This window comes from Crotalus tigris, unplaced genomic scaffold, assembly GCF_016545835.1.
Source record: "Crotalus tigris isolate CLP2741 ecotype Arizona unplaced genomic scaffold, ASM1654583v1 scf7180000024444.201059, whole genome shotgun sequence".
Classification (NCBI taxonomy): Eukaryota; Metazoa; Chordata; class Lepidosauria; order Squamata; family Viperidae; genus Crotalus; species Crotalus tigris.
In genome coordinates this window covers 56,869-78,512 of record NW_024100613.1, presented here as the reverse complement: position 1 = coordinate 78,512, position 21,644 = coordinate 56,869, and the positions used below count along the sequence as shown (strand labels likewise).

The 21,644-nt window shown below is 46.0% G+C and overlaps 1 protein-coding gene across 1 annotated transcript; it reads left to right on the top strand.

Moving 5' to 3' along the window:
- The first annotated feature begins 9,330 nt into the window (after positions 1-9,330).
- LOC120302989 (actiflagelin-like) lies at positions 9,331-13,065 on the top strand. The gene is made up of 3 exons (XM_039332038.1): positions 9,331-9,405; positions 11,820-11,921; positions 12,870-13,065. Exons 1-3 carry the CDS (start codon positions 9,351-9,353, stop codon positions 12,953-12,955), a joined length of 243 nt encoding a protein of 80 aa, XP_039187972.1. The 5' UTR covers positions 9,331-9,350; the 3' UTR covers positions 12,956-13,065.
- Positions 13,066-21,644: the final 8,579 nt, after the last annotated feature.

Sequence of the window (21,644 nt, the reverse complement as noted above, 5' to 3'; positions counted from 1 at the left end):
AAAAATGGTCTGCAGGAAAACAGCCATGATCAGAGAGAACCTGATAGTTCAACCCTGAGCTACACATCGGAGTGTTGAAGTCTTGTGCTGGAGGGAAGCAGAAAGACAGGAACTGGATGAATTCTAAGATGCCAGAGAAGTTCAACATTGCAACAATGTGTGAGATGCTCACACACAACTGGAAAAGCTTTGCCTTGAACCTATAGCATGAGGTTCTCTTTTAAGCTTGGTTGAGCTTGGAGGGACACCACGTCTGGCTATTAAAGCACAAAGTCCTTCCATAGAATTCTGTCCCAAATCATGTTAGATATTCCGTCAGCTTGAAACACCAAAATTCAGGTGGGGGAGAGGCTGTTCAGGAGGATCAGAAGCAGACGTAGCCAGAGGCCAGGAGAAAAGTGGAACGGAGAAGGATTGAACGAGCTTTGCATTCAGTACTTTTCTTAGAGAGACTGCGATAACCATACAGTAACTGCTCACGTGGCGGAAAGAACAGAGGTCAGGTAAATGGACTGCAACAAAACAAATCTAGGCCAAACCACAATTTTGGGCCATGAGAAAATAATAAGACAATTTAGAACATAGAATAACAAAGTTGGAAGAGGACATTGGGAGTCTTCTACCCCAACCCCTTGCCTGAGCAGGAGACCCTATACCAGGGGTCTACAACCTGTGGGCTGCAGCCCACTACTGGGCCATGAGGAGTTTACAACTGGGCCATGGAAATGGTAAACAAACACAAAAAAGCGCACATCCTCATTTGCAGAAGCAGCGGGCGAGCGCATGTACACATGCTCCATTTGCTAGAGTGGCAGGAACACATGTGTAGTGCTCATGGAAATGGAGCTGTGTGCCCACATCCACACTTGCCAGCCACTTGCACGAAACATCCCCTCCCCCCACAGGTTCACAAAGCTGGAAATATTGGGGAACTCTGTCCTGTCCTGTTTCAGACAGTCTCTTTTGGGAAACCTCCAGTGATGGAGCATCCACAACTTCTGAAGGGAAGCCATTCCACTTGTCAACTGTTCTCACTGTTAGGGCATTTCTCCTTGGTTAGTTTCCAACCCTTGTTTCTTGTCTTGCCTTTTGGTGCTTTGGAAAATAGTGTGACATACACGTCTTTCTAGAAGCCCCTCAAATATCGGAACACTGCTATCGTATCTAGAGAAAAAAGTCTAGGAGTGACATAATACCAGTGTTCCAGTATTTGAGGGGTCCCACCAAGACGAGGGGTCAAGCTATTTTTCAAAGCACCATAAGGCAGGACAAGAAACAACGAATGGAAAGTAATCAAGGAGAGAAGTTACCTAGAACTAAGGAGAAATTTCCTGACAGTTAGAAGAATTAATTAGTGGAAAGACTTGCCTTCAGAAGTTGTGGGTGCTCCATCTTGAAGTTCCCAACTTAATTCTTCTCTCTGATCATGGCTGTTTTCCTGCAGATCCTTTTTTAGCAGGTGACATAAAATTATCTGAGCGTAGGATGGAAGGAAAACCTCACGCTCTCGTGCATGGACTGTGTTACTTGGCCTGATCAGGAAACCTCTGCAGGGACACCGCAAGCATGGGAAGAACACCCAGAACCCAGCCATATAAGCAAGGTGTTCTCTTGCCTTCTGTCTACAGAAATCTTGACCATAAACCTTAGCTTAGAAAACTGATTTCCTTCTCCCATCCTGGACTGCATTTTGAAGGCTGCAGAAGAGATTGCAAGATGAAAGCTTTGCTATTTGCGCTGTTGTTGGTGGCATTCATGTGAATGAATGAAATCTTGACCATAAACCTTATCTTATCAAACCGATTTCCCTTTGCGTAGTGGGGAACATAAGATCACCCCCTACCCCTCCCTCCTTTCCCAAGTCTCCCTGCTCTTCTTTTTTGAATTTGGAACTCCAGCCCCCACAAGGTGGGGCAGTGGTGTGAAGGCTGCAGAAGAGGTTGCAAGATGAAAGTTTTGCTATTTGTGTCGTTGTTGGTGGCATTCATGTGCGAGGACCCAGGTAGGCTTTGATGCTGGTTGAGGATTTTATTCTTTATTTTTTTTATATAAAATTTACTGGCTGCCCATCTTCCTATAGGGTAACTCTGGGAGGCTTACATTATAATCTTCGTTAAAACATAAAAAGTTAAAACCAAAGAAAGATGGGGAGGGCGCGGCTGGAGTGGGGTGGAAGTGAGATCTGTTATTACTCCATCAAGCAGCTCTGTTGCATGATTCCTCAGCCGAGGCCCCAAGCCAACTGGCAGAGCCCTGTCTTTAGGCCTTTATGAAAAGGGAAGGTTTTGGCCAACCTCACATTGGGGGGTAGGATATTTTAGACGACAGGGGCCACAACAGAGAAGGCCCTCCTCATGGACCCTGTCAGTAGAAATAGTGGGGCTGATGGGACCCTCAGCACAACTCCTCTGCCAGCACAAGTGGGATGGGCCAATCCCGGGGGGTGGGTGGGTGTGTGAGACTAACCTGGACCTCTACCATGAAGGGCTTTAATCGCACTAGGAATCTGACTGGTAAGCAGTGGGTCACCCAGAGTGGAAATAGTGGATCAAACAAAGACTGAGGGATCGGAGCGAAGTGTGGTATTCGAAGCAGTTGTGCCCCATTCTGGCGGTGGGACTTTCTCCCTGTTCTGCTCTGCATAGGGAGGGTCCCTGGGAGCTTTTAGGGGGAAAGAGGAGGTCTCCATTTGGAGAGAAGCCCATAGCTGAGACAGTGCTTGGCCCAGCTGTTCTTCTGGGGTAGACTGCCTCTGTAAGTAGAGGTCCCTTTGCGTAGTGAATTCTGCCATGGAAATACTCTTGGGAGCGAAAGGAAGAATGTTCCATTGTCTTTGCCCTCCCTCTGCCTCCCTCCGGCTTTGCTTACATTCAGCGTTTTTGATGGTGCAACCAAAGGGGATCAGCGATGCCTCCTTCAAGTCAAGCATGGATTTTCCTTGGCATCAATCTGAGGTTGAGATTGGCATCAACCTGCTTTAATTTCTTAACGATTTCTGAACAACGACCTAGTGAAATCTGTTGGGGGAGAGAAAGAAGGACTGGCCCAGAGTCACCCAAATGCCTTTCTTGGCTAAGGCTGGACTGGAACTCACAGATTCCTTGTCTGCAGATCGTTTTATTCTCTTTCTGGTGAAATTCTCACAGCCAGACTTATTGTTCGATAGTCTATTATCCAATACATAATAAGACAAGAACAAAGAAATAAATGCCAAAGTGAGTTTGCTCTCTTGTATTTCTTTCATACAGTCACGAGTCTACAATGCTACACGTGTGGTGAAATTGAGTACATGTGTGATTGGAGAAGGCACTGTTGGAAAGGACAAAGGTTCTGTGTTACTTCGATGCAACTAAATGGTAAGCCAAGTTCCTATCCTTTCTGACAGTTTTTCTTCTTGTATGGAAACTAAAACTCCCAAATGCAGCTCAGGATTGGACATTATCTAGGACCCGTCTGTGCCCTCTCTGGTCATGGCCAGAGAGTCTAAGGCAGACATGTCAAACCCAAGGCCCGGGGCCAGATGTGGCCTGCGAAGTGGTTTCATGTCGCCTGCGAAGTCATCCTGGAAACAGTGAGGGAACAGCCCCCACTGCCTTGGCCCTGGCCCAGGCTGGCCAGGAGACCTTGTACAACTTTGTGGTGGCCATCTATGCTGAAACACATTCAGTCTTAGCTCGACAAGGCTGTCTGGAAGCAGCGAGGAACCAGGCCTTGCCGCGTTGGCCCCAGCCCCCTGAGTGCATGCTGGGGAGGTGTCACCCTTTGTGAGGAATGAAGAAATGGACCATGCTTTGGCGCTTGCCCCGGTCCCACCCCCTTCTGCCAGAGACCCTCAGATCTGTCCCATTCCTGCCCAGGCCCCCACAGGCACCCTTGACGCGAATGATATAGAGCTGGCCATGCCCACCCAATAGGCCACACCCACTCTATCCATGCCCACCCAGTAGGCCTCACCACCCTGGTCACACCCACCCAGCCCGCCCAAGGGCAACCGCAATGCTGATGCAGCCCTCAATGAAATTGAATTTGACACCCCTGGCCTAAGGGATGCCAGGAAATGGGGGGGGCTTAGAATGGGGAGCCATGTCCTTCCCAGCAGCTATCCAGTTTTGGAGGGGGACATTCTTTATAGAGAGGGGGAGGGGGAAAGGCTACGAGAGTTGGGGGCTTCCTACGGACGTGAAACAAGTTTGGGCCTTGTAGATTGAGCCATGAAATATCCAAGGGAAGAGGACCTTCCCCAGAATGCTTGTTTACTATTTTACTCCCGAGTAGTCAGTAGAGGAGGAAGGAGGTCCGCCTTCACGTTGTGTGGGAATGCATGACTGTGTGTCCACTGTGGGTTTACCGTTTTGTTCAGAAATAACCGCACGTCAGTTCTTTGGCACTGTAAATGGGTTTTTTTTTATTTTGCCTTCACTGCAGGCCAAGTGACCAAAGGATGTGCTTGGAAGTGCACTGGAAAGATCCACGGAATTCTGATTGAATGTTGCACTACTGATTTTTGCAACCAGGATTAATAAAATATCCTTCTGAGTTTAGCTGTCATCCATCATGGACCATCTTTGCAGATTTAGGCTTGTGGCCTTTACGGTCCATAATTCAACTCCTCAGCTTCTTTGGACACCTTGCCCTCTCTCCCTTTTCTCCTGCTCTCCAAGCTTTGTTGTGCTCTTTCTGTAGTTTGGCATCTGAATACATTTGTGTATTTACATTCAAGCGTAGCGGATGTGTTTGCTATGACGTGTCCATTTTCCTTTTTTGAAAGTTTCATTGCAGAAATAGTAGAAGGCTGAACGTGTTTGTTTGTTTGTTTGTTTGTTTTGTAATCCATCTTACAGATAAATTTATATTATTATTTTCTTAAACTGTATTCAATGACCCTCATGAACTGAAAGAACTGAGTACATACATTGGTAAGAACTTAGCCAGAGAGTTTATCCAACTGGTGAAATCTGGATTGGCTGTTCCAGTGTTGTTTAAAGAAAAGAGAGATGGGTTGATGAGATTGCGCATTGATTATTAAAGGGTTAAATGCTGTCAGCATGGAAAACATGTAGCCCCTCCCCTTGATGAAGAACATGATGGCCCATTTGGTGAAAGGATTTTTTTTTTTTTTACCAAATTAGACCTAAGAGAGGCATATTACTGAATAAGGATCAAGGAAAGAGACGAGTGGAAAACAGCTATTAACAGCCCCTTAGAAAGCTTCCAGTTCAATGTTATGCCTTTCGGTCTGCAGGGGGCTCCTGCTGTGTTCATGCAATTGATTAATCAAGTGCTGCATGATCACCTCTACAAAGGAGTTTTAGTTTACCTTGACAATATCCTCATTTATAGAGAGACCATGGTGGAGCATGTCAAGTTAGTAAGTGAAGTACTTAAAAAGCTGTTAAACTGTTAAACTCAAAACCTTATGCAAAACTCTCAAAGCATGAGTTCCATCAAACACGCCTGGATTACCTGGGATCTAGGCTTTCCAGTGAGGGCATTGAGATGGACCCAGCCAAGGTGAAAGCCGTACTGGAATGGCAATGCCCACATACCCATAAATAGCTCCAGAGCTGTTTGGGCTTCGCAAACTTCTACTGGCAATTCATCCCCTCTTTTGCTGAAATTGCTTTGCCACTGACTGAACTGTTAAAAACAAAGAAAAATGGGGGGAAGCCATGGCCCTGCCAACCTCTGCCATGGTCAATTGAATGCCAAACTGCTTTGGAGAACTTAAAGAGTCTGTTTGCAGCAGAACCCCTTCTTAAACACCCCGATCCTGAAAAGCAATTCATCGTCCAAGCCAATGCTAGCAACGTAGCCGTGGGAGCTGTCCTTTTGCACAAGAATGGAAAGATGGAAAATTACAGCGCTGTGCTTACACCTCCCAAAAACTGACAGACACTGAACATAGGTGGGCAGTCTGGGAAAAAGAAGCTTTTGTGGTTCAGTGGGCTTTGCTCGCATGGCATCATTGTCTCAAGGGGGGAGACTTGCCTTTTGAAGTATGGACTGATCATAAAAATCTAGAGGCATTAAGAACCCCTTGCAAACTATCCCCCAAGCAAGTCAGATGGGTGCAGTATTTCAGCCAATTCAGCTTTACACTGAAATACCTTCCAGGGGGTAAGAACTTCCTGGCTTACACCTTGTCCAGATTGCCCCAATACCAAAGCCATCGAGAAGAACTTATAAACTCTGTCATTTGTCAGTCACAATCGATTTCTCAAGTAAGAACAGGGGGGCCTTCACACACAAAACCTACTGAGCCTGATAACCCGATTATGAAGAGACTGAAAGGAGATCTGGAAACTGATACCTGGTTCCTAGCAAATAAAACCATTTTGACTTCTTGGGACAGGTTGGCTTGGAAGGGGTGAAAACTATATCTACCCGAGACTCTCAGAATTCAAGCTCTCCAAAGCAGCCACGATAGAAAGCAAGCAGGTCACTTTGGCTACCTAAAGACTTTACATTTAATTTGATGGCAGTTCTTGTGGCCAGGACTATAGAAAGACGTTGAGAACTATGTGAAAAGCTGCGCTATTTGTGCAACAATGAACAAGCGTCCAGGTAAACCTCTTGGGTGGTTGCAGCAGGTAGCAGATCCTTCCCCACCCTGGGAAAAGATCGCTATGGACTTTATTATAGAATTACTGGAAAGCAGAAGAAATATGATAATATGGACTGTGATTGAAGTTTCTTCAAAGCAAGCTCGTTTCATCCCCTGCACAGGTCTCCCCTCCACGAAGAAGCTGGCACGAATGTTTGTCAAACACATTTACCTATTCCATGGAACCCCGAGGCGGATTATATCAGGTTCACTGCTTGGTTCTGGAGAGACTTTCTGAAAATTTTCCCTTCTTTAGGGGATCCAACTGTCAAACCTACAGAAACTACTCTGGCTTACAGCCATCTTTCTTCGTTTTTTCAGCTTGCCACCGCTAAGGAGGGATGGGAGATGCATTCTTCTAGTTCAGTCATAACAATAACTTTCTTATGGAACCAAGGTCAAATTGCTCAAGTGTTTGGCGGGCTAGAACTACCGTTAGAAAGCCCGCCAAAGGTGTTAACTGGAGAATGTGATTTATTACATATTTAGTAGGTGGGAATAAGTATTACTTTACAAGGTTTTTTTGGGGAAGGGGAACGTCTGGTCTTGGTTTCACCTATGTTCATGCTGATATTATCTAGCCATTAAAATTGTTCTTTGAGGAAAGCAATTGCCTCAGAGTTCTTATTTCTACAGGTCTCATCTATCGGAACCATGACACTGGGACAGCTCCATGGCTGTCATTGAAATCGTGAACTCCTTGCCACCTTGGATCCCCCTCCCAGAGAAAGCAAAGTAATGTCCCCCAGAATCATAAATCTGGGGACCTTTATAACCAACCAGCTAGTGGTTTCAACAGTACGGATGATTTACCAACTTTGGTACAAAAACGATTCTTAAAACCTTTCTTTACTACTGTTTTTCTAATGTCTTTTGAAATAAACTTCATTTGGCTTTCAAGGCATTTGCTAGTTTTGGTTAAGAAATTGAATTTCAACTTACTTAAAATTTATTCTCAATAGAAATATACCCTGCCTGTCTTGTAAATCTGCCTAGAGACATTGGATTTGAGATGGGCAGCAAATAAATTGCATAATAAACAAACAAATCAGTAAAATTACTTTGATTACTAAAGCAGCCCCAACATTATTATTTTTTTTCTTGGCTCACATAACTGTACATAGTTTCAGCTGCTGAATATCCCCAATAGATATTTCAAATTAGTTTAAGTTATAACCAGAAGCCAACATGGTTTTCTCCAAAACAGATCATGCGAAATATTGTCTTATTTTGTTCTTTGATAAAGTGACTAAATTAGTGGATTAGCAAAATGTTGTGGATATAGTATACTTGGATTTCAGTTAAGCATTTGACAAAAGCATTTGACACAACCTACTTCTTGGTAAACTTAAAAAAATTGTGGGATAGATAGCAACACTACCAGATGGGTTTCTAACTGGCTGACAAACCATACTCAACATGTAGTCCTCAATGGAACTACAACCACATGGAAGGAAGGAAGCAGTGGGGTCCTACAAGGTTACATTCTAGGCCAAGTACTCTTCAATATCTTATCAATATCAATATCAATATCAATATCAATATCAATATCTTCATTAACCATCTAGACCAGGGGTGCCAAACTCAATTTCATTGAGGGCCGCATCAGCACTGCGGTTGCCCTCAGGGGGAGGGTGTGTGTGGCCAGGGTGGGTGTGGCCTACTGGGTGGGCATGGATGGAGTGGGTGTGGCCTACTGGGTGGGCATGGCCAGCTCTACATCGTTCACATCAAGAGTGCCTGTGGGGGCCTGGGCAGGAATGGGACAGATCTGAGGGTCTCTGGCAGAAGGGGGTGGGACCGGGGCAAGCGCCAAGGCACGGTCCATTTCTCCATTCCTCACAAAGGGTGACACCTCCCTAGCATGCACCCAGGGGGGAGGGCCGACACGGCAGGGGCTCCTTGTGGAGCTAAGACTGAATGTGTTTCAGCATAGATGGCCACCACAAAATTGTACATGGGCTCCCGGCCGGCCTGGGCCAGGGCCAAAGCAGCGGGGGCTGTTCCGTCACTGTTTCCAGGATGGCTTTGTGGGCCACATAAAACCACTTTGCGGGCCGCATCCGGCCCCCGGGCCTTGTGTTTGACATGTCTGATCTAGACGAGGGAATAGCACGGAAACTGATCAAATTTGTAGATGACCAAAATAATTCTCCTATGGCAGTGGTTCTCAACCTTGGCAACTTTAAGACTTGTGGACTTCAACTCCCAGAATTCCTGGCTGAGGAATTCTGGGAGTTGAAGTCCACAAGTCTTAAAATTGCCAAGGTTGAGAACCCCTGTCTATGGGGTCTAAGAGAAAGCACCAATCAACCAACTATCGAGTTCTCTCTAATCATGGCTGCATTCCTGCAGACCCTTTCTTAGCAGGTGACATAAAATTATTTGAGGGTGGAATGGAAGGAAAACCTCACTCTCTCGTGCATGGAAAGTGTTTCCTGATCTGCAGGGACATGGCAAACATCGAAAGAACAGCCAGAACAGAACCATTTAAGCAGGGTGTTTTTTTGCCGGCTATCTATTGAAATCTTGACCATAAACCTTAGCTTATGAAACTGATTTCCCTTTGTGTAGTGGGGAACATGAGATCACCCCCTACCCCTCCCTTCTTTCCCAAGTCTCCCCTCTCTTCCCTCTTGGATCTGGATCTCCAGCCCTCACAAGGTGGGGCAGAGGTACACATATATATAGAACTTCCTTCTCCCATCCTGGGCTGCACTGTGAAGGCTGCAGAAGAGATTGCAAGATGAAAGCTTTGCTATTTGCGTTGTTGTTGGTGGCATTCATGGGCAAGGACCCAGGTAGGCTCATGAACCTTTGTTGAGGATTGTATTATGTATTTATTTATAAACTTTTTGGCTGCCCATCTTACCATAGGGTAAGTCTGGGAGTTATCAACCTTACTTCTAAGTTTAGAATAGAATAGAATAAAGGTGGAAGGGATCTTCAGACAAATGGTTGTCCAATCTTTTCTTAAATCTTAAATCATCCAGTGTTAGAACATCCATAACTTCTGGAGGCAAATTGTTCCACTGGTTAATTATTCTAACAGGAAATTTCTCGTTAGTTCTAGGTTGCTTTTTTCTTGATTAGTTATCATCTGTTGCTTCTTGTCCTGCCTTCAGGCATTTTGGACATTAGCTTGACTCCTTCTTTGGGGCAACTTTTGAGATTTTGGAAGACTGCTATCATGTAAACCTAGTCTTTCTTTTAATTAAACTGGACATACCAAATTCCAGCAAACTGTCTTTACATGTTTTAGTCTCCAGTCCCCTAATCATCTCTGTTGCTCTTCTCTGCTCTCTTTCTACAGTTTCAACATCATTTTTACATTGTGGTGACCAAAACATGATGTAGTATTCAAAATGTAACATTACCAAGACATTGTAAAGTGGTATTAACACTTCAAGTGATCTTGATTCTATTCCTCTGTTAATGCATCCTAGATCTGTGTTGTCTTTTTTGGCAGCTGCAGCACACGGCTGACTCATATTTAGGTAATTGTCCACTAGGACTCCGAGGTCCCTCTCACAGTTGCTACTATTGAGTGAGGTACCCCTATACTATACCTATGCATTTGGTTTTTCTTGCCTGAATGTAGAACCTTACTTTTTTCACCATTGAATTTCATTTTGTTAGATAGCGCCCATTGTTCAAGTCTGTCCAGATCCATTTATATCTTAAGCCTGTCTTCTGGAGTGTTGGCTATTCCTGACAGCTTGGTGTTGTCTGCAAATTTGATGAGTTTTCCATGTATCCCCTCGTCCAAATCGTTGATGAAGATGTTGAGGAGCACTGGGCCCAGAACAGAGCCCTGGGGTACCCCATTGCATTCTTCCCTCCATATACAAGTAGTTCCATTGAGGACCACACCCTGACTATTGTTGGTCAGCTAGTTACATTAAAAGATAAAAAGTTAAAATCAAACATGAAAACCAAAGAAAGATGGGGAGAGCGGGGATGGAGTGGGTTGGAAGTATGGGATCTGTTATTACTCCATCAAGCGCCTCGGTTGTGCAATTCCTCAGCCGGCGACCCAAGCCGACTGGCAGAGTCACATCTTTAGGCCCTTGCAAAAAGACAGGAGGGTTGGGGTCCACCTCACATTGGGAGTCAGGATGTTCCAGAGGGAAGGACCCACAGCAAAGAAGACCCTCCTCCTAGACTCTGCAAGCTGGAATAGTCAGACTGGTGTGACCCTCAGCAGGCCTCCTCTGCCGGCATGAGTGGGATGGGCCAATCCCATGGGGGTGAGACTAACCTGGACACCTGCCATGAAGGGCTTTAAAGGGGACCCCCAACACCTTGAATTGCACCCAGAAGCAGAACGGTAACCAGTGGAGCTCACGGAGCAGTGGGGCCACAGGGACCATTCATGGGTACCCCAAACATACCTGCGCTGCCACGCTCTGCACCAGCTGTAGCTTCTGAATACTTTTCAAGGCTGGCCCCATTTGGGGCACATTACTGTGAGAAGATGGCGACAGCATCTCTTGGGTCACCCAGAGTGGAAATATGGAGGATCAAAGAAAGACTGAGGGATCGGAGCGAAGTGTGGTATTCGAAGCAGTTGTGCCCCATTCTGGCGGTAGGACTTTTTCCCTGTTCTGCTCTCCATAGGGAGGGTCCCTGGGAGCCTTTAGGGGGAAAGAGGAGGTCTCCATTTGAAGAAAAGCCCGTAGCTGAGACAGTGCTTGGCCCAGCTGTTCTTCTGGGGTAGACTGCCTCTGAAAGTAGAGGTTCCTTTGCGTAGTGAATTCTGCCATGGAAATACTCTTGGGAGCAAAAGGAAGAATGTTCCATTGTCTTTGCCCTCCCTCTGCCTCCCTCCGGCTTTGCTCACATTCAGCGTTTTTGATGGTGCAACCAAAGGGGATCAGAGATGCCTCCTTCAAGTCAAGCATGGATTTTCCTTGTCATCAACCTGAGATTGGTCGACATTGCTGTAATTTCTGAATGATTTCTGAACAATGACCTAGTGAAATCTGTTGGGGGAGAGAAAGAGGGACTGGCCCAGGGTCACCCAAATTCCTTCTTGGGTAAGGCTGGACGGGAACTCAAGGACTCCTTGTCTGCAGACCGTTTTATTATCTTTCTGGTGAAATTTTCACAGTCAACCTTATTCTTCGATAATCTATGATCCAATACATAATAAGACAAGATCAAAGAAATAAATGCCAAAGTAAGTTTGCTCTCTTTTATTTCTTTCATATAGTCACGAGTCTACAATGTTACACATGTGGTGGATCATTTTGTGAATGGAAAATGCCTTGTGCAAATGAAGAAAAGTTCTGTTATTTTGTGACTACACAAAATAGTAAGGAAAGTTCCTATCCTTTCTGACAGTTTTTCTTCTTGTATGGAAACTAGAGCTCCCAAAATGCAGCTCAGGGTTCCAGATCACCTAGGACAGTGGTGGCGAACCTATGGCACGGGTGCCAGAGGCGGCACTCAGAGCCCTCTCTGTGGGCACACGTGCTGTCTCCCCGGTCCTAGGCCTTCAGCTGGGTTTTATAAAACCTTTTCGCTTTAGGCCTCCGCCGCCATGTGCAAAAAAAAAAAAAGGTTCAATCAGTCAATTTCAACTTCTCGCGGAAAAAAAAGATTTTGCAAAGTTGGAATTGATTGATTGAACTTTTTAGTCCCACCCAGTCTGCTGTTACCACTGCAGCCATGCCCACCCAATGCGCCACGCCCACCCAATGGGCCACGCCCACCCAATGGGCCACGCCCACCCAATGGGCCACACTCACCCGGCACTCGATGATGCATAAGTGGGTTTTGGGTTGCAGTTTGGGCACTTGGTCTCTAAAAGGTTCGCCATTACTGACCTCGGACCTTTCTGTGCACTGTCTGGGTTACCCTGAGGTCATGGCCCTACAGACTAAGGGATGCCAGGAAAGGGGGGGCATAGAATGGGGACCCCCATCCATCCCAGGATCACCCCAGTTTTGGGGGGCACATTCTTTATAGAAAGGGGGTAGGAAGAAAAGCCTGGGAGAGCTGGAGGTTTTCTGTGGACGTCACCAAGTTTGGAACTTGGAGATGAAGCCATGAAATATCCAAGGAAGATGGACTTTTCCCAGAATGCTTGTTTACTATTTTAATCCCAAGTAGTCAATAGAAGAGGAAGGAGGTCCACCTTGGTGCTGGGTGGAGATACATGACTGGGTCTACAATGTGGGATTACTGCTTTGCTCACAAACAACCGCAGATCAATTCTTTGGTACTGTTAATGTTTTGTTTTATGTTTCCTTTGCCACAGTTGAAAAGAAGAAAGGATGTGCTCGAACATGCCCTGAACAGCACTTTGGAAGGGCTTATTGTTGCACAACTGACTTTTGCAATTAGCTTTATTAAAATATCTGATGTGGTTCCGGCTAATGAAACATTTCAAAGAACTTCCAGGCATTTATTTTCCTAAAAGTCTTTTATTGTTACAAAATGTCGGCACAGGCACAACGGAGGGATTCTAGGATCTAAGTTCTCTTCCTCTGAGCAGTTAAATTATCAGTGTGTTCCCTCCCTAAATTAGCCGTCATATCTCACACTATCCAATTAGTGTGAAGGTCAAATGTTTTCTTCCTCTTTCTTTCCTGGGCTTTACCCCCAACGCCCCTTCTGCTCTTTATTAACCCCATATTTACCAGACAATTCTGCATATTGTCAAAAGCAAGAATATACAGTATTTGCAGCGTTGACAATATCCATGGGCAGATTTAGGCTTGTGGCCTTTATGGTCCATAATTCACTCCCTCGGCTTCTTTGGACACCTTGCCCTCTCTCCCTTTTCTCCTGACCTACAAGATTTGTTCTGCTCTTTCTGTAGTTTGGCAACAGAATAAATTTCTGCATTTAAATTCAAGTGGCGTCAATGTGTTTGCTATGACATGTCCATTTCCCTTTTTGGAAAGTTCAATTGCGGACGACTAGAAGGCTGAAGGTTTCTTTTCTTTTGTTTGTTTGTTTTTTTTGTAATCCATCTTACTGACAAATTATTATTATTATTTTTCTTAAACTGAGTAAGAGTGACGAGTATTCCTGGCTCTTCTGTGTCGAAGGACATGAAAACACATTGGAAATGAGTGTCATTCCATGTCCTTCCTTAGAGAGATCCAGGAGATTAAAACAGAGGGGGAATCCCTCCATAAGGAGCTCTCCTAAACACAGACGTGAGAGAACCTCGATCCATCGCCATGGCCAAAGAAGAGATTTCTAAGCTGGCACCTTTCCAGCTGGTTCACCCTCTCAGGTCAGGCAGTTTATGTGTGCCACGGGCAAAACCCCTGAGTCCTCTTCCTTCTCCAATGGGTGCAGGTCTGCCTTAGACGCCCATCTCAGACAATACATCAGTTTCTTTAGAAGCAGCGTGGTTTGGAGGAAGATCTGGAACTTGGACTCCTGCTCCAATCCTTTCCTATCCCTGCCAGGGCTCAGCACAATCTCCTATCTGGGTATTCCAGTTCCAGATTTGATCACTTACTAAACTTCTAATGGGGTGGGAGGATGTACAGTAACTCGGGTGAGAGATAAAGTCCTTCCATAGAATTCTGTCCCAAATCATGTTAGATCAGTGGTTCTCAACCTGTGGGTCGGGACCCCATTTGGGGTCGAATGACCATTTCACGGGGGTCGCCAAACAATGCAGTCCGCCATTTTTTTCCCCTTTTCCTTAGCTGTGCTGTTCCCTTTTATTCTATTGGCTTTTGAAAACCAATAGAATAGACTCTCTTGAATAGAGTCTAATTCTATTGGCTTTCAAAAGCCAATAGGAATTGTCCAGGCTGTCTTTGCCCTGCTGAGCCCCCCAAAAGTCCCATTCTGCAAATGGTGCTGCACCAGTTGAGTAGTCCTCGACTTACGACTGGTTAAGTAGTCCTCGACTTACGACCAGTTGGGGGTCGCGGCATTAAAAAGGTTGAGAACCCACTGTGTTAGATATTCAGTCAGCTTGAAACACCAAATTCAGGTGGGGGAGAGGCTGTTAGGGAGGATCAGAAGCAGACGTAGCCAGAGGCCAGGAGAAAAGTGGAATGGAGAAGGATTGAATGAGATTTGCATTCAGTACTTTTCTTAGAGAGATGCGATAACCATACAGTAACTGCTCACGTGGCGGAAAGAACAGAGATGAGGTAAATGGACTGCAACAAAATAAATCTAGCCCAAACCACAATTTTGGGCCACGAGAAAATAATAAGACAATTTAGAACATAGAATATGTTCTGGGTGACCCCTTTCTATAAAGAATGTGCCCCTCCCAAACTGGGGTGATCCTGGGAGGGTTGGGGTCCCCACTCTAAGCCCCCCTTTCCTGGTATCCCTTAGGCTATCGGGCCAGGACCTCAGGGGAACCTGGACCTCCAATTCTCAGCTGCATTTGGGAGTTCTAGTTTCCATACAAGAAGAAACACTGTGAGAAAGGATAGGAACTTTGCTTACCAGTGTGATCGTACAGAGCATAACAGATAAGATTGTCTTCCAAACATATTTTCTCTTTACAAGCACCATAACATCAAAGACATTGCCGACCCACAACTGGATGAAAGAAATATAAGAGAGGATTCTCACTTAGATATTTCTTTGACCTTGGCATATTATGTCCTAGACAATAGATTATTGAAGTATAAGGTCAGCTGCAAAAAAATTATTAGAAAAATAATCGAATGGTCTGCAAACCAGTCCCATCGTAGCCAAGAAAGGCATCTGGGTGACTCTGGGCCAGTCACTCTTTCTTAGCCCAACCCAATTCACTGAGTGGTTGTTCAAGGGAAAGTGGTATTTGATGAAGAAAAGAGTATTAGGATTGTTTACCACACTGAGCTAACAATAAGAACAGAACAGAACAGAACAGAACAGAACAGAACAGAATAGAATAATAACTTTACTGTCACTTTGAATGTACACTAATCGGCATACATTAAAATAAAATTTCGTAGCATTTAGCTCTCAAATGTCACCACGTCCAATATACGCTACATAAATATGACCTAAAAATAATGAAGGTAAGATTGAAAAAAAATAACTTTTCTGAAAGAGGCCATAAAAGGTGAGCAAGCGAGAACTTGTGAGGTTGGTTTCTGTTTGGAAGCTAAGCAGGGTTGGGGCTGGTTAATCCTAGGAGGGGAGACCCCCGAGGCTGCAGGATGAATTGAGAAGTCTCAGAAATTACAACAATGTCAACCAATCTCAGGTTGATGCCAAGGAAAATCCATGCTTGACTTGAAGGAGGCATCTCCGATCTCCTTTGGTTGCACCATCGAAAACGCTGAATGTGAGCAAAGCCGGAGGGAGGCAGAGGGAGGGCAAAGACAATGGAACATTCTTCCTTTTGCTCCCAAGAGTATTTCCATGGCAGAATTCACTACGCAAAGGAACCTCTACTTACAGAGGCAGTCTACCCCAGAAGAACAGCTGGGCCAAGCACTGTCTCAGCTACGGGCTTCTCTCCAAATGGAGACCTCCTCTTTCCCCCTAAAGGCTCCCAGGGACCCTCCCTATGGAGAGCAGAACAGGGAGAAAATCCCAACACCAGAATGGGGCACAACTGCTTCGAATACCACACTTCACTCCGATCCCTCAGTCTTTCTTTGATCCTCCATATTTCCACTGCGGGTGACCCAAGGGATGCTGTCGCTATCTTCTCAGGGTAATGTGCCCCAAATGGGGCTAGCCTTAAAGAGCATTCAGAAGCTACAGCTGGTGCAGAGCACAGCAGCGCAGGTACGTTTGGGGTGCCCATGAATGGTCATGGTGGTCCCACTGCTCTGTGAGCTCCACTGCTTACCAGTCTGTTTCTGGGTGCAATTCAAGGTGTTGGGGGTCCTCTTTAAAACCCTTCCTAGCAAGGGTCCAGGTTACTCACCCCCCGGGATTGGCCTGTCCCACTCGTGCTGGCAGAGGAGGCCTGCTGAGGGTCCCATCAGCCCGACTATTCTGGCTGGTGGGGTCCAGCAAGAGGGCCTTCTCTGCTGTGGCCCCTGCCCTCTGGAATATCCTGCCCCCCAATGTGAGGTTGGTCTCAACCCTCCTGTCTTTTCATAACGGCCTAAAGATGTGGCTCTGATATGCAAGTTCTGAGGTTTTGCTGGTTAAAGAAATACAGGAAACTAGAAGTTGCCTTCAGGTTTACGTCTTTATTCAGCTGAATAGAGTCGGGCTTCTGTACAAAATACCCCAAAGCCCCAAATAGCAAAGAGAGCTTATTTTTATAGTCACTTTGGTTACATAAGCAATTCACCCAGCTAGGCTGGCACACATAAGATTAAGACTTTAAGGCTGGCACACTGTAGATAAGAAAAGCAGAAGTAGCTAGTATGTTCTCTCAAGAAGTTTCCCCAAGACCATATGTTCAGTCTTGCGTGTTGTGGGTGCTGTGAGTGTTGCCCCAAGATGCCAGATGTTCTTGGGTGGGTTTAGAACAGTGTTTCTCAACCCTGACAATTTTAAGGCATGTGGACTTCAACTCCCAGAATTCCACAGCCAGCAATGCTGGCTGTGGAATTCTGGGAGTTGAAGACCACATGCCTTAAAATTGTCAAGGTTGAGAAACGCTGGTTTAGAACATTGCGTGTTTCTTTTCATGACCCTTCATTCATAGGCCTACAAGAGATAGAGGGAGCCATCTGTATATTGTCCTCTGAGTCCTGGTAACCAATCCCCCCCCTTTCATGCTGCAAGCAGTGCGTAGGAGCATGACAGCCCAACTGAAGAGACAGAGGATAAACCTCTGTTGCACGTTGCACACAGCATTTAGAACAAACAGAGCTGAGTAGAGGCAAGCAGTGAAGGAAACAAGAATAAGGAATACCACAAAGAGAAGACCAAGGAATAATTCCCTAAACCAGTGGTTCTCAACCTGTGGGTCGGGACCCCATTTGGGGTCGAACGACCATTTCACGGGGGTCGCCAAACAACGCAGTCTGCCATTTTTCCCCCCTTTTCCTTAGCTTTTGAAAGCCAATAGAATAGACTCTCTTGAATAGAGGCTAATTCTATTGGCTTTCAAAAGCCAATAGAAATTGTCCAGGCTGTCTCTGACCTGCTGAGCCCACCAAAAGTCCCATTCTGCAAACGGTGCTGCACCAGTTGAGTAGTCCTCGACTTACGACCAGTTGAGTAGTCCTTGACTTATGACCGGTTGGGGGTCGCGGCATTAAAAAGGTTGAGAACCACTGCCCTAAACCATCCCCATCCTGGGAGCCAACTGGTAAGTAATGAAAATATACCATGGAAAACCTCCCATACAGTATTCAGTAGAAATCTTCAAATCTTTAGGGTAATTCGTAATCCCTTCTTCTATGAGATGGATGGTATGACTAATGTTAACTTGATAGTCAGTTACAAAAGTGCAGCAATGTGAATGGACTAAAGCAGGGCTTTTCAACCAGTGGTACGGGTACCATCTGTGGTACATTGGCACCTGGCAGGTGGTACGCAACCATCCTAGAAAAGTGGTAGCAGGGGAGGGGAATGAGCTGAACCAGCGCAGCACCGCACAAGGCTGAGTGAGAGATGGCTGGAGCTGCAAGGCTGTCAGGGCTCAGCGGAAGTGCCAGGATCATTGCTGCTTTCCAGCTGATCGGCGCTTCTTCAGGCTGACAGGGCTCAGCGGAAGCGCCAGGATCAGCTCCAGGCTCCAGCTGGAGCTCGGTGCTGATCCTGGCGCTTCTGCTGAGCCCAGAAGAAGCACCAATCAGTCTGAAAGCAGCACTGATCCTGGTACTTCTGCTGAGTCCAGAAGAAGCGCCGATCAACTGGAATGTTGCAGGGTCTTGTGATTTACATTCAGATGCTTGGCAACAGATTCATATTTATGACGATCACAGTGTCCCAGGGTCATGTGAAGTGACCAAAACCTGCTGCAACCAACCAGCAGACGGGGGGAATACAAACCAAACACCTCCACCCCACCCCTACTGCCAATCCTCAACAGAAATGCTCACAACAATGAAAACCTCGGACAGGAGGAAGAGCGCCGCCGGGCGGGCAGGCAGGTGTCTTGCTCGGCTGTGGCTTGGGGGGCACTTTTTTCAGTGCCATTGTAAGTTCGAACAGTCACTAAGCGAACTGTTGTAAGTCGAGGACTACCTGTACTTTATCACTTTTTTCCTTTTTTTTTGGTCATCAAGTTTTTGACACCTTGCTAGGCGACTGGTGGTATTCAGATATTGCCATATCCTAAAAGTGGTACAATGGATGAAAAGGTTGAAAAGCCCTGGACTAAAGCACACCCCCCACCTTTTGCAGCCAGTACCATGTCCAATGCTTGACGATTGTGTACCACTACCTCCCACTGTATTTCCCCCTGTTCCTTATTGAGTTGTGTAAATGCCTGTATGGTGTGGTTAAACATTTCTTCTGTCCAGTCACCCAGTTCTATAATGGAGTTATAATTTAAACCAACTCCTGTAGCTGGAATTAATGTTCGTCCAATAGCATTGCCCAGGTTATGAGGTACAGGATGGTGTTCAATATCTTCTTCATGCTCAAGGTGGTCCTCATCCCGCCGGTTGCGGACGCGAAAGTTCCAATCATGATGTTGGATAATACAGACAGAGGAAAAGATAATTCCTATGGTACATGTACCAGACCAATAAGCTGGTAAGGATTTATAGGCAAACTGACCACAAAAAAACCACCAGTCCGGGTGGCTAGCAAGATAAATGCTTGGTTTGCTTCCAACCCCTCAGGAATATAGGCTCTAACACCAGACATATAAGCCATGAGTCCCATTGCTGCAAACAAACTACAGAGAGCAGAGGGGTGCTTTTTCTAGTCAAGGCCAAAGGTCTGATGACATCTATACCAATCGTCCCACATGCTAGCACTAACCTTCCATGTGACTGTGCAAGGTGCATAGATTCCCAACTTATACCTAGAAGAGTGGTTCTCAACCTGTGGGTCGGGACCCCATTTGGGGTCGAACGACCATTTCACGGGGGTCGCCAAACAACGCGGTCCGCCATTTTTCCCCCCTTTTCCTTAACTGTGCTACTCCCTTTTATTCTCTTGGCTTTTGAAAGCCAATAGAATAGACTCTCTTGAATAGAGTCTAATTCTATTGGCTTTCAAAAGCCAATAGGAATTGTCCAGGCTGTCTCTGCCCTGCTGAGCCCGCCAAAAGTCCCATTCTGCAAACTGTGCTGCACCAGTTGAGTAGTCCTCGACTTACGACCGGTTGAGTAGTCCTCGACTTACGACTGGTTGGGGGTCGCGGCATTAAAAAGGTTGAGAACCATTGACCTAGAAGAAGAATTAAAATGACTAAGGCAAACTGCTGCAGGGTGCTGTATATGTGTCCCTAATTTAGCAATCCGCAGCTCTCCTGCCCCAAACACAAGGAGCATCCAGCCCCTAATTACATTGTTCATGCTGAACAGAAAGGCTCCTAAGGGTGTAGCTTCCATAAGCAATCCGTGTGTGCCAGTGGGGGGTATGTGTGTGCAAATCCAGCAATTTGTTACAATCAAAAGCTTAACCCATGCTTGCATATTCTGTATATGGGTGTTGGAGCCCCAAATCCCTAAAGGAGGACTGGGAAATTGGGGACCAACTTGGCTTTCTATTTTACTGGGAAGGACATGATGTTTGTAATTCTCCAGACAGTTCAGGCACAGACTTAGAATCCCCAGGATCAGAAGGAGTTGGCTGTTGTGCCAAGATGTGATCAACTGAAAATGGCAGAACCCCCTCCTGGTGTCTGGTTTCTCCTGGAGGCAGTAAATCAGATGTCCTACCTTGGGCTTTATTGTGCAAAGTAGCCCTTTTAGGGAAACCTCTGGCTGAAGTCCTGGGACAGACTTGCCAGGGTGAGATACACGTGAAGGGGCCTTTGGGTTGTCCTGGCCAGTTTCTGGAGTCTCCTGACTATGAGACCTTCTCCTCCGAAACAGAGTGAGAGGTCTCAAGTGTGGTAAAGTATCAAGGGAGTCCATGCCTGCAGGTTGTGTGCCCTGTGCCATGTCACACACCTCAACCATGGCCGGAACCCGACCACCCCTGCCACAATCCCTCCCATAAGGGTAGATCAGGCTCCACAAAAAAAGAAAGAAAGAAAGAAAGAAGGAGAGGAAAGAAAGAAAAGAAAGAAAGAAAGAAAAAAAGAATGGAGCAGGGCAAGGAAAACAAGGCCCTCCTTCGCGGAGGAGGGCCTTCTCTGTGATGGCGCCCATGCTTTGGAACCAGCTCCCCCCGGAGATTAGGACCGCTCCCACCCTGTTGGTCTTCCGTAAGCTACTTAAGACCTGGCTTTTCCGGCAGGCCTGGGGTTTATAAAACCTGACCCCTGGATGACTGTCTTTGCATTGTTTGTTTTGTTATGTTTTATGTGTTTTTTATTGTTAGCCGCCCAGAGTCCTTCGGGAGTGGGGCGGCTTATAAATTTTAAAAATAAATAAATAAAAATAAACAAGATAGAACAACAGAAAAGAATATATGAACAACTCAAAGAAAAAAACCAAATGTCAGCCAAGGGAGAGAAAAGTGATGCCTGCGGTGTGAATAAGCAGGAAGCCGGTGAGAAGGAACTGCCCGTGTAGAAGCCTGGCAGGCACAAGTATCATAATGACCAAAACGTCCCGGCATATAAATCAGTGCTGGCCCTCAGACAGAAGCTTCAGCCCAAGGTTTTCCTCAGCACCAGGGGCCACAGTCCGTGTAACTCGGTCCTTAGCATCAGAAGGTGGGGAAGAAGAGCGGAGGCGTTTATAATGAATCCAAGCAGAAATCCCATCAACCTTGACCGCTTTGGGGGTAGTGAGAAGAACAACAAAGGGTCCCTTCCAGTGTTCAGCCAAATGGCCAGAATCAGCCCAGGACCTGACAAGCACCCAATCACCAGGAAGGAAAGGATGGAGCGGATGATCCAATCCCGGATGACGGAGGGCCTGAACAGCTTGAGAAATGGAAGAAACATTATTAGCAAGAGAACATATGTATTCCCTAAGGGCTTGGTCTCCAAAAAGAAGGGAGGGAAGTAGATAAGGAAGAATGGTAAAGAAAAGGGTCAACCATACATGATTTCAAAGGGGGACAGGCCAAG

Bases quoted from the DNA above. Each gene is read 5' to 3' on its own strand.
- LOC120302989 (XM_039332038.1), top strand. From the start codon at position 9,351: ATGAAAGCTTTGCTATTTGCGTTGTTGTTGGTGGCATTCATGGGCAAG. The intron at 9,406-11,819 runs GTAGGCTCATGA...TCTTTCATATAG, and splicing joins ATTCATGGGCAAGGACCCAG to TCACGAGTCTACAATGTTAC. The intron at 11,922-12,869 runs GTAAGGAAAGTT...CCTTTGCCACAG, and splicing joins TTTTGTGACTACACAAAATA to TTGAAAAGAAGAAAGGATGT.